This window comes from Buteo buteo, chromosome 3 (genome assembly GCF_964188355.1).
Source record: "Buteo buteo chromosome 3, bButBut1.hap1.1, whole genome shotgun sequence".
NCBI lineage: Eukaryota > Metazoa > Chordata > Aves > Accipitriformes > Accipitridae > Buteo > Buteo buteo.
This window is the reverse complement of record NC_134173.1, coordinates 36366816-36380218: the sequence shown is the minus strand read 5'-3', so window position 1 is coordinate 36380218 and position 13403 is coordinate 36366816. Positions and strand designations below refer to the sequence as shown.

The window sequence follows — 13403 nt, the reverse complement described above, 5'->3', positions numbered from 1 at the left end:
CCATGTATTTTTCTCAACCACTTACTTCAAAAATGGTAAGAGAGTTTTGATTCAGATATGGCACAAGTGAAGCTGGCCCCAGAGACAAGTATAGAAAGTTGCACCTGAACAGAGACAGTAAATAAGCTGACTGTAAATAAGGGAACTGATAGGCTGGGGAGGCTGGATTTTTTTTTTAATGATAGTTAATAGTATATATTATATAATACAATACATTTAGAGAGATACCATATACTTTGGCCACATCCTTGTTTCTCTCTTATCTAACAGTTCCATTAAAATGGTCTGCAGATAACACAAAGGCCACACAAAAAGCTTTTGAAGGAACGTATCATTGCACTGACATGCCAGTAGATGAATGACACCCGAATTTCTCTTTGTATAGAAAGTGACAGAACTTCTCCAGACCTCCCTTAAAGTTGTCAATCCTTGTATAGCTTTTGGGAATTAAATGATTGCTATTAGGTATTCTCTAAAGGGGAGAAAAACAATATTCTTAAAATTTAATTAATCATTCCTGTCAACAGCTGACTTTCAGAGGAAATAAATTCACTTAAATTTTTTTAGAATGTTTTCACGCTTCCATAGTTCATTTTAAAAGTTGTGTATTGAATTGCAAAGAGCATTTTGAAAAGTGTCTTAACCATAAAAATGAGCACTACCTGACAAATCATAGCAAGGGTAGTACGAAAGAGCCATTTGCACAGGGAGACAAGGGAGGTGATTGGAGGAGGCAATGAGACAAGCCAGAATCAGGGAGAGGGGAGACACCCCCAAAAATGAACCTATTTGCTATAAGCCTTTCAATCAGTGAAGCTCTCATTGAAAAATAAGTTCATGCTGGTACGTGAATTTCTGTGTTGTATGCTAGAGCTACCTGCCCACTGGACTGTCAGGACCCCGTATGACTTAAACTAAGGTCTTGAACTAGTGCTTAAAATCAGACGAGGCCACTGATTGAGTTCAGAGCCGTCACCCACCACCACCAGGTCATAGCAGTCTCTTGTTTAGTTGAAAGAAGCATAGCCTTCCCCTCACCCCCAGCCCCAGCCCCCCAAAACCCCAACCCATCAAAATGGAAAACTGGCTAATTTTAAATGCTCTGCGAACCATTACCAGCCCCCAAACTGTCTGTGAGGTTTTTTCTTTCTTTTCCTGATGATTGCACTACATGCTAATTATGACAATTAGTTAGTACCATACTTCAATACCACAAATGATTTAGCAATGTATACTAGTACACCAGTAATGGTGGATTCTTCATTGGAAAAGAAACTTCTTTTATATACACAAGATTTTAAGAGTAAAAAGCTCAGTTTTCTGTGTCAAAGGTGTATTGGTTTTTTTTCAGGAAAGAGAAGAATCAATCCCTAAGTATTAGCATAAGCATTTGTGCCTGCCAGAACAAAGTGATGGGCTCTACCTCACACCAGGAACATTTCACAAGAGTGTATGACAAGCAGTTCTTCCTCGGAACATGTAAGGGACTCTCAAAAAGGAAATATACCTGCTGCAAGGGTGCGGGAACGGGGCCATTGATGGAACAAAGTACCTGCTGGGTGCTCTCAGAAATATTTTCCAGCAGTCACAATTATTGAAAGATTATATTGTAATATATGTATTTTGTACTTAAAAACACGAGATCACACACTGCTGAAAAAATTACAAGTATTAATGTTTCTTGACATTTTTTCAGGGGACAGGGCTACATACTCAAAATCACTTTCTATGTATACCACAATAATTAATTTTATTTGCCTAAAAATTGAATGCTTGACCACAACCCTCTTAAGTGCTAATACTGTCTTTTCCTCAGTTTTAAACCATTAGACAATACTGCTCCCCTTGATCTGTGTCTGGAAAGCCTGTTGCTAGAGTTTTCACTGCGCACGGAGGTAGGAATGTTGGAAGTGCAATCATGTGCAGCTACATACAGTTGCTCTTAGAACATTTAAGTGATTGTTGCAGGGGAAAAAGACTTTTCTATTTTATATTATTTCCTGGGAGACTAACCAAATCATATTCCATATTTATAATAATGAGATTTTATAAACTGGTGTGAAAGGTCATGTACAAGCCCTGTTTTCATTACAAGTAAAGTAGGAACTTCTGCTGTATATTTAGGTGAAAGACAAGTTTAATAGACTTGCTGTACTCTCCTGTAAGTTAGCTTCTTAAACAGAACTGCTGGGTCTTCTATGAAATGACATTACAGACTCTACGGTTGTTGTTCCTGCCCCCCTACCGCAACCTCATAATTTCTACGTAGTAAGCTGCAGCTGCCGCTTTGTCACATTAGCTTTTTAGAGAAGTTAGCAAGCCCTTTGAAACCAAAACTTCTTAATATTTGATGCCTCTGGGATCACTTTCATGTTACATCGTGGATCTGACCAGCTGTTCTGAACAATCACAGTGTAATGATTTCCTCAGTGGCTAATAATTCCTGTTTCTACGGCACATCTTTAACACCACAGTATCTCCTTTAGTTCCAGATCCTAAGTTCTATGTTATTATTCCTCTTTCTGTCAGGTTTTGAGTAATTTAACTTGGCTAGTTCACAGAGGGTCAGGTCACGACAGGAGAAGCATTACTGAATTGGCTTTAGTCTGTCTTTACAAATGCCAGGGTTGGGAAGGGCATCTCTTTGCAAGTCCCACAGAAGTCAGTCTGACACCTGGATGTAATCTAGATAAAATTGTGAGATGCAACTAATATCCTGCTCTAATAGTCCTGTGCCATCAGGATGGTGATTCCCCCTTGCTTTAAATCTCATCATCATCTATGGCAAGCATTTGCTACATTTTGTAATTTTGTGCTTACAAGTGTTCATCATCTGGAAACCAGTTGGATCAAGAATATCACAGAGAGGAAACTAATCTCAAAGGGATGAGGAAAAACTTCTCAGGAAAAAGAAAACAAAACATGATGCAGTGATGCATTCAATATCAAGAGAAGTTTTTCCCCTAGTCGTAAGGCAGTGTGAGGTCAGGATCATTCCTTAAATTATCCCTGCTCCATGATAGAGAGGCAGCACAAGACCGTGAAACAATTCCCTCCTACTCTGTCTCGCCAAAGAATTACATTAGATTAAACTGATCTTTGGAAGAAAAAAATGTCATCAGTGACTTCATAACTGGGCTCTAAAACAGTAGACAGAGGGTCATGGGCAAAAATATATGTGGACTACATACATTGGTAAACTTAACTGCTGTAAAATTAATCAACGTTTTCTTCCTCAAGGACAGACATCCAACCATGCAAACACTCTGCTGCTGCTAGCTTCCCACAAAGTCTTTGCAGGAGGGAGACATAAGGAGGAAAGGCAATTCCAAAGCCTTTATTAGCACAGTATTGCAAGAGTTCGTATGCACCAGCATGTACTGCTAGCTCCTAAACACACCGAGTACAAAGCATCCGTAGAGAAGCCAGCGAGGTAACTGTAGCAAAGCAACCTGCATCCTGGAAGCCATTTCCAATTCAGTTGCTAAAACAGCTTGCTATGTTCAAAGAGTCCCATGGATATTATTTGAGTAGATGCAACTTTTCAACACGTGCTATGAACTATTGCAGTCTTCCTGAACTGTCTACTTTTTCAAAGTAAAACAGATCATGACAAACAGTGCCAAACGGTGCTGCCTCAAGTGCCCAAATCTGGATTGAAAATACTTGTGTAGTTTGGAATACATATTTTATACTTGATTAACTTTTCCACATACAAAGTCTTCCAAGGTGATTCCCAAAATGAAAACTGGATGCAAAACCAGTTTTGTTTCTGTGCCCACTAGTCTTGCTTTCACTGGACTGATGCTGGGGATCTTTTGTACAGGAATTGCATGCCCCCCTCTTGGTAATGTGGCCTGGATAACAACAGATGATACGGTAGGAATGCAAGTGTAAATAGTGTGCGCGAACAGAATACCCAAATTGGCATGTTCTGAGAGGATGTTTGCCCCAAACCTGATAACGCTAAGAGGAAATTAACAATAACAAAGTTTGCTTAAAACAATGACCACCCAGATTAAACAGTAACCAGGGGATTAGATTACAAAGAGCCTTTTGAGAAAAAAAAGTTAGCTTGAAAAGCAGCATGAGAATTTGTCATTGTTGGAAGAAACCTTGGAGTGGGAAAGCAGTACCACAGCAGCAGGTGTTATTACTTCCAAGGCCAGACAGCATCCTCCCCATCGGACACAGTAAGTACCTGCCACGCTACTCCCCGTACGGGGCAGGAGACTGACAGGATGAGGCATAGCGGCGGGGACCCACCTCTCAAGAGCACATATGGGAACTCACAGGGTATGCTTTCACCGGCACGTGGATTAGCTGCGCAGGTACGCATCCCCACATCTCCAACAAGAAGGATTTAGAAACAGGGGAATCTGCACTCCCAAAAGCCGGAGTGTGCATTTGTAACCTGCACTTCTCACAAGAGAAGGGATGTGCATATAGAACTGTGTGAATACCTAAGTGGGATCAGTTGTAGAAAGGTACGTAAGAAATTTGTAGGTGCTAATTAACACTCTGTAAGCATCTAGTATTGTGATTTCTGTTGTATTGCTGATACTGATCCACAATATATAGTTCACTGATTACTGGCAAATGACATGTTGCTAATCAATAAACTGCCTTGGTGCTGTCAAGATGACGTGAGTTGCACACTTACTCTCTGCAAAAAGTTGCTGTTTCATTATTACAAATTTGACAAAAGCCATCACATCTGCAGAGCCAGGAGTGGAGAGGCAATAAACATTCTTCCAGAAAAGCAGAGCAGACCTAATTCATCAATCTGAAAAAAATCTTAAGACTGAACTAGGGCAGGACAAATTAAAATAATATCCTCCTGAAAGCAGCCCAGATGTACAATCCTGTTTCAATCCTGAGTGTTCAAAGACATATTGCAGTGATGTATCACAGACTCGGTGTCACTAGAAATGCTCTAGTGTATTAGCAGCTCTGTATTTTTTGTCACTGTGATTTGTGTCAAAAGAACAAGGCAAAACAGGCTGACAAAGAAGTTTTGCTCTAACCAGGTCAACGATATTAGAAGCCAAGTGTATTATCTGTCAGGCATAAAGTACATATTTAGAAGGAAAGAGCTTGTGATAACTATGAAGTTCATCCTGCCCAGCTGAAAAAGTCCTTTAACGATCAATATTTGCAGCAACATTTGTCAACAGTAAAAGACTCCATCAAAGGATAATTGCTCTTTTTCCGAGTCATGGATCTAGTTCATGTTTTCCATGGTTACATGAAAAATTTTCAAGGTAAAGAGAGCCTAGTATTTTGAGGTGGGGTGCATTTTTATATGGTGAGCTTTATGCCAGAATTGGCATGAAAATTTAGAAAATTTAAAATGGACAGGCTAGGTGCAATATGAGAACTCCAGCTGCAGACTGGTGCTCATGCACTGTGTGTTTCTGTCCGTCTGCTACCTGCAGAGGACATTAGTTGCCAGTTAGCAACTACCCAGCTACACAAATCGGTCTTTAAAAAGGGGATATTTTCAGTTCCAGTGGGTTTTCTGGAAGTTTCAATAGCTGAGGCACCTGTAAACAACAGTAAATACAGATGTTCAAAACCTAAAGAAGACAAAGGTATATTCAACAGGTAATACCTAACTGCTGAGCAGAGAACTTGGAGGAGAGTTCCGAGACGTAATACAACTGAGTAACTTCAAGTTAACACAAGAGGATTGGCAGATACCTACAATTAAGACCGAGCAGATGCTGAAGCCTTTCTTAAGAGGCTTGAAAATAGCTTTCATTGGATTGCTGCTGTCTGGTTTAGATACTCCACCACCTACTGACGATTGCCTGAGAAGCCTCAAGTACAATCCTGCTTCACAGGTATTTTATGACCAGAAGCTCAAACAAAATCTTTTAAAGTGTGTTCAGATCTCCAAGACCTTGGCAAAGTAAATAGGAATATATTTTGGCAATATGTTAATCACCATTGAAAGCAAAGACTAGAAGCATTAGGCTGGCATAACCCAGCTTGCAGGGAGCTCCCCACATCAAATAATCACTATGAAAAATGACAAAGCAGATTTAAGGAACCTACTGTGAGCCCTGCCAAAACCATCCACAGGCCCCCTGTGTGAAATAAGTAGAATGAATCTACTCAAAAGAATAAATGGTGTTCACAAGCCAATTTGCAAAGCCTGGGGAATACGTCTGCCTTTTGATCCACCAAAAGGTGTATCAGAGCTCAGCATTCACCAGAAGACAGCACAAGCCTTCATTTTGAGAAGTTATTTCAATACTTCAGATGCTGAGTGACAGCAGGTACATGCTTGTTCAGTTAACTCTTCAGTAACATAGGCAGACTCATATCAGGATCTACTCTTGAATTATGACCACTCTAGCACTACAAGAACATCTAGATCTCCTCAAAAATCCTTTTTATCACATGAACAAAGGAAGAAAGAAGGTTAATTGGCATCTGGACTAAATGGATTTACATTTGTAGCACATGGGACAACTTTTCTGGATAAAAAGCTGTATAATTTAGCCTGTCAAAGAGGGAAGAAAAACCCCCAACCTTCACAGGCAAAACTTAGCAAGGTTAAATGTGATGGCATTAAGTAGCTAAAGAATCAGGCGATCATTCATCTAGCACAAAGTAAAGATGATCAGGCTAAAATTAAGCAAATGACCACAAACCTGACAAGAACCTAACTCCCTTCACATACATATTTAATTGATAGGAACTGAATTACTAATTTGGAAGCATAAATTGAATCTAATTGGTTTTATTATAAGCTAGTGGAAAATAAATGGATAATAAACTATTTGGTTCATTACTCAGGACTGTTTCTGAAGGACAAACTAGTCAAAGGAAGGGAGAAGAAAACCCCAGTAACTATAAAAAAACAGAATAAAGTCATGAATGCACATGGAACAACTTTCTGTGTGATACATCATGAAATTTGGTATTAAATTGTGTCTGCTACAGACTACTGAGTCATGTTAAAAGCATGCCTTGCTTCTTAATTGTTTATCTTCTTAGTTACGCGACATGAGGAAAACACTCCTGGAAGCTTCACCTAAAAAGCATATGCCAACAGCGTATTTTAAGTCCAAACTCACAATCTTGTAACTAAAGTTAGCATTAGCTGGGGAGAAAAACCTACATTAAAACCAATATGTAACCAAAGGAAAACCAGGCATAATACAAAATATGAATTAGAAAGTAAGAATGACAAAATATTCAGAAGGTAAGCAAAAAGTTGTATTTACAATGGATATTTACTCATGGGCATAGCATGAAGGAGAGGTTTGGGTTTTTTTTTCCATAGCATATTTCAGAGAAAGCAGGAACTTCAGATAAATTTCTGTTCTACATATGTGGAGAAAAACAACATATATCAGAAAATTCTAACAATAGCTAAGAAAAGCCTTAAACATAGGAACAGAAGTAAGGCGGTTTTTAAATCAGCAGCTCCAGATAGCTTGCATCCAAGAATTTTAAGAGCTGGCAAAGGAGACTTGTGTGCTGTTAATGTGGATTTTCCATAAGCTTTGAGAAATCCGGGGAAGCTCAGAAAAAAATAATCTCAAAGAAAGCTGAGGTGTTGCCAATACTAGGAAAAAAAAAGTAAGAAAGCAACAAATTCAGGAACTTACTGTCAACCTTGCATCAATCCCAGGGGAAAAAAACCAAACCACCAAAACCAAAAAACCAACCACAAACAACTGACTTCTTGATATAGGAACAAGAAATAAATAGAAAATTATACTTAAATTACACAGCTTAAATATATGGAAAATGTATCTTTTCAGATTGACTTTTTTTCTCATGCAATTATACTGTTTGGTAGACAATAGGAACAGTGTTGATAGAACACATTTGTACATTGACTTGTTCAGTAGGACACAGAAACTGGCACAGCTCTGCACATATAGTTCATAGTAAGTAAATTTAAGGTTACAGGTCTGTGTCATCAATGAGGAATCAGTCAGACATATTTCTAATTGAACCCCACAGGAATTAGTTCATGGCAGCAAGCTACTAAGTTTTTTATCTGGAAATAAAGTTTACTAAGAACATTCATAAAAGCTACAATAAATAATGTAGCAAGATTGCTGATTGGGAACTGTCTGGATTACTGCAAAATCAAGTGTTTCAGCATGATCAGTGTGAGGTCATGTATTTAAGAGTAATTAATATAAAACACTTATAGATGGGAAACTTCCTCAGGAAGTAGTTGGAATAGCTGATAACAGAGTAAACGTGGGTTCCTTATGCATAAATGAGTTCAAAATTGTTAATATAATTGTTAAATGGCTCAGAAAACAAACCACCAGAACCAAATGCAGGGAGGAAGAGGCCAGAGAAACAGGACTATCATCAAAGCAGATTTTTCCAAGTAGATCTTCGCTGGCAAAAGACATTGCTGCATTTCAGGAAGCAGCAACAGGATGACAACTTCTGTATCCATGTTTATTGGAACTGCTTTATCAGATTATAGCATCTAGTCCAAAGAAGTTATTAGTAAACCAGAGATTTCAAAGAGCGAGAACAAACGGCTCAAGCGCAAAACAAGTCTAAAATTGAGCATCACAATGGAATAATTGGCATACAAAAGTTAACTCCATCACGTGAGGCTTAAGGACCATATGGAGAACTATAAAGCATTTGGTAGTGGAAAAAAAACCCCAAACTATAATAAGTGCAGTATGATAGCTGAAAGTAAGTTCATATTAAAACACCAAGCAGGCTTTTTTTGAATAACTGTAGTAATTACTAAGCTTCCAGAGGTGGCAGTAGTTTTGCTAGCCTTATACGTGTCTGATTACTGGACAAAACTCCAAACTAGAATTGAAACATTATTTTTAAAAGATAGTCACAGTGACCTTATTATAGGCCATCATTTCCTAGTATGTAACATCCGTTTCTCCAGTTCAATACATCTGTCAAATAGTGATGCAACTAGAAACAGACATGCTCTCAACAAAATGCTTGTTTGGGGACTGACAGTTATCAGTCTCCAGGCCAAATCAATGACTGTTCTCATTAAAAACACCCCTCCAACGCCCAGTCTGAATAAATAAAGGGACTTCGATAAGTGAAGTGAATTTAAGCTCGTAATTTTGAGAATGAATGAAACCAGCATTTTTACTTAAAGCTTCGGCTCTTGCACCTCCACTTTCAGTAATGACTAAAGAGGAAAAAAAAGAAAAAAAGGCTCGGATGGGAACGGGCTCGCTATCACTGGAAGCGATCGAGACTTGCTTGTGTAGCAAATCCGGTACCTCCCCCAAGAGAACGCCGAAGCCTACCGGCGACGGCAACCAGGAGCGCAAAGCTGCCCGCGGGGCCCGAGGGGGAACGGCGCCGCGCCCCACAGGGCGCCGGCCGGGCCCGGGGCAGGGCGCGGGGGGCACGGCAGCCCCACCAACCGCCCTCGCCGCGGCGGCGGGCCCCGGCCCTCGGCCCTGCCGGCTGCGCGGCGGCAGCCGCCCCTGCCCCTCACCGCCGCCGAGCCCGGCCGGAGCCGCTCACGGCCCCCTCTCCCCCCGTTACTCGCCCTCAGCCCCACCACCGGCACCTACGGGCCCGCCACGACCGGGCGCTCGCCGCGCAGGAGGCCGGCCCGACCCGGCTTCCCCTCCCCGGCGCTTCCGGGCCCCGGCTCGGCGGGTGAAAGGTCCCGCAGCGCCCGGATGGAGGCGGCGCCGCTCGGTATATAAGCGCCCCGCGGCCGCCGCGCTCTCCTCTACCCGCGCCGCCCGCCGCCGCCGCCTCCTGGCTCACCGCTGTTCGCTGGGCCCCGCGCCACCCCTCGCCCGGGAATAAGTCGGTCAGGAAGGCTCCGCCGCCGCCATGGTGAGGCGGGCAGCGAGGGGGGGAGAGGCGGGAGCGGGGCCGCCGCCGCCGTCTCCTCCTGCGGCGGCCGGCAGCGCCGCGTGGCCGGCGGGCCCGGGCGGCCGCGTGCGCCCCGCCGGCGCTGGCCCTCGGTCCTGGCGGGGGGTGGGGGGGCGGGCGCGAAGGATCCCCGGCTGCCGGGGCGGCTGCCGGAGCGTCTTGACAGTCGGGGGCGCGGGAGAGGGGCCGTGTCTGTGTCCCGTCCCGTCCCCCCCCGCGCAAGCCGGCCTGCGGGGAGGGCGGTCCGTGAGCCCCGGACGCAGCAGGCCGCGGCGGCCGTAGCGCTTCCTCCGGGCTGAGCTGCCCTTCGGGAGCGGCAAATGGTGGGGCCGGGGTCGGCCGCGGGGGAGCGCGGTCGGAGAGGAGGCCGCCTCAGCCCGGCGTGAGTGGCGCTGGCGAGGCCTCGTGCGTTTGCCCTTAAAATGGGCTTTTATGGGAGGAGTGCGCGTGGGCTAACGCGACAGGTAGCAGCTCATCAACGTGAGATACAACGTGGTTCAGCCATGGTTTTCCTAAGACCTTTCTTCCTCCGGATTTTCCCTTTTATTTTCTTTAACCAATTCACTTGGTCCACGTTAATGCCCAATTATTTGCAAGCGCTTCGTTGCATAAGCCCTGCGCATCGGTTTCCTGAGTGGCCAAATTAGTCTTTCTGGCCAGATGCCCCTTTTCGTTCTCACTGTTTTAAGTTGTTGCTGTTCTGTCAACGCCTTCGTCACTTAATTCGCAGTGAGGTTAAGTTGTAAGATACGTGGAATTTGAAATGTATTTATTTTTGAGGATGAGGAGTGTTAGTGGCTAGGCGGCCTGTTGGCAAACCTGCAGGCAAGCCAGGGAGGGATGTTCTTGCAGCTTCCCACCGTGAGGTGCAGTCAGACACTTAAAAAATTGCCCTTCCACAAAGCAGTTTGGGAGGGGTTTGCCCTTCTTTTCTGTTTCCACCATTTCTTCCATGCCACTGTACCCTTTGGGTATGTCATCTAGGCAGTAGAATAAAATAGTCCCATAGCCAAATTGTTCTTTACGCTCTAGAAGTCTGTTTTTAAGAGGCTGCGGATAGCGTTAGTTGGTGTTGACTGTAGTGTCTAATATTTGTACCTTCAACATTTTAGGCGTTTAAAGATACTGGCAAAGCACCTGTGGAACAAGAGGTAGCAATTCATCGCATTAGAATTACTTTGACAAGTCGCAATGTAAAATCACTTGAGAAGGGTGAGTGATGCTTTTTCTTTTTTTAACTGGAGTAGCTTGTTAAGTAATGAATGATGTATATGATACAACATATCGCAAAACAGAATGCATTGAAACCAGTTGTCATTAAAGACATTAGTGTTTGCCTGTTTGTGTGTGACTTGGCTAACAAAGTCAACCCAAAGCGCTTCATACACTGACAAATAGGTTCTAATTTCATTTTAATGGAAGCTAGTGTTTGGGGTTTTTCACCATGCTGAAAACTTCACGTCATTAACGTAAGAGAGTGCAGCTTCCTCCCTCTAGTTCTTGTGGGGGGTTTTAGTTGTCACTATTTGAATGTATAAGAACTGAAAGGCACTGGTTTCGTGATTGATATTTTGTCACTCTTGTTATCGGGAGTTTAGTTTAGAAGCTTAACGTTCTTTAAGAAATTATTTAATCTTGTTTAGAAACTGGCTTTGCTGGTGTTTTAATCATATGATGTAAATGTTGTAGAGTCACTGTTTGATGCAGGATCTTCCGGCTGATAATGGCTTAAATACAGCTTAAACTTGTAGTAATGGCTTTTGTCTACTGTTGTAACATGATTTTGCTCACCGCAGCGTAACGCTCCCACTTGTTGGCTATGAGGATAACCCTTAAAATGAATGGCAATGATCACTTCATACGCTATTCTGAGCCAACTTCTTGTTTGAAATCTTCATTTAAGAAAACAAGCAAGAAAATACTCACCAACCTGAGCTATTTTGTGGTTTTTTTTCAGTCTGTGCTGACTTGATCAGAGGTGCTAAGGAAAAAAACCTAAAGGTGAAAGGACCTGTTCGCATGCCCACCAAGGTACTTAAAACACTGTTTTCCTGTCTTAAAAGTTTGGTTTTTTCTGCAAATGTGCACTTAAAACATCTTTTTTAAAAAAAAAAAGTTGAGATGAAAAGCAGTACTACTAAATTGAGGCTGACCCAGTGTAAACAGATAATGACTTCGCAAGTTGCTTTGACACTTGGGGGAACGGTTTAGTACAAAACATCTTCAACATGGAAGGGTTTTTTTTGCCCTTCAATTTATTTTAATCATGGATTTATTTTTTTTAATTAAATTGAATATGGGGAAGGACTGTTAACATCAGTAGAATAAAACTTAAGTAACTTTCCAATGACGCAGATACCATAAAGCATTTTTAGGTGGGTTGATTTGATTGTAGATTAGTCTTCTGTATGCATCAACTAAATACCCCGTGTTTATGATTTTTTTTCAGACTCTGCGAATCACTACCAGGAAGACGCCTTGTGGTGAAGGTTCCAAGACCTGGGATCGTTTCCAAATGCGTATCCATAAGCGGCTCATTGACTTACACAGCCCTTCTGAGATTGTGAAGCAGATCACTTCCATCAGCATTGAACCAGGTGTAGAAGTCGAAGTTACTATTGCTGATGCCTAAACGATGGTCATCGTTGAATAAAGTTGATTTACAAATTTTCATCACTGTTTGTTTTCATATGCGTGCCAAGAGTCTTGGGTAGCCCTATGATGATTTCTATGAAGAAGGGCAACAGAGATGATAAACAAAATGCTGTGTGAGAGGATTGTATGATACTTAAGGAAGAATATGCCAGTTGTAAATGTCAGGAAGATGAAACTTGGGCATCATAATTACACTGGAGGTTGGTGACTGTACGGACTTGCAGCACTTACATTATTTAAAATATATTTTCGATGAAGGATTTAACTTTGGCTGAAATCTTAGTCTATACCCAGACAAGCAGTAGCATTAAGATTGATGTTTACCAAGTTTTCAATTCTTAGGGTTTGCTATGCAAGGCTGAACTTAACACTTTAGTGTACTTGGCTTTTTTTTTTCCCATGCTTTTCACAGGCAGTGGATCCTGAGTATGTTAGTTATAAAACTGTATAATTTGTGGTGAATACGTTGAATTTAGCATGCTCTTTCTTTAGAGTTGCATGTAGAGTCACAAAACTAAGCTGTGGAACTCTCTAGTTGTCTTTCTAGGTTTAGATTTCCATAGATTTGAGTATTAAAGGTAATGTTAAAGGTAAGCTTCACATGTAAAGCAATAAAGCAGCCATTTTCATGGTTGCTACTTAGGCCTCTCAAGTTTGGTGGTGCATTTTTTTTCTTCTGCAAACTAATCCTTAAAGGAACTATGATGAGTGCTTAAACCTACAAGACACAAAGCCCTGAGTTAAATGAAAGAACACCATTTCATCCATTTAAGATTAGGTTGCTGCTTCTGCTTCAAGCATAGTAGAGAACTTGAATTCTAATTAAACAAGCAGAAGTGAGGAAATGTGGTCATGTGGACCTTGAGGTCCCATTTGTATTT

At 41.9% G+C, this 13403-nt stretch overlaps 1 protein-coding gene and 1 non-coding gene across 2 annotated transcripts; both read left to right on the top strand.

Annotated features, from left to right (window-relative positions):
- Nucleotides 1–9670: 9670 nt before the first annotated feature.
- RPS20 (ribosomal protein S20) lies at nucleotides 9671–12540 on the top strand. Its single transcript, XM_075023312.1, has 4 exons — nucleotides 9671–9828; nucleotides 10980–11079; nucleotides 11825–11898; nucleotides 12317–12540. The coding sequence occupies exons 1-4, from the start codon at nucleotides 9826–9828 to the stop codon at nucleotides 12497–12499; spliced, it is 360 nt and encodes a 119-aa protein (XP_074879413.1). The 5' UTR covers nucleotides 9671–9825; the 3' UTR covers nucleotides 12500–12540.
- LOC142029598 (small nucleolar RNA U54) lies at nucleotides 11682–11746 on the top strand. Its single transcript, XR_012649961.1, has one exon. It is a non-coding gene; the product is annotated as a small nucleolar RNA U54 (small nucleolar RNA).
- Nucleotides 12541–13403: the final 863 nt, after the last annotated feature.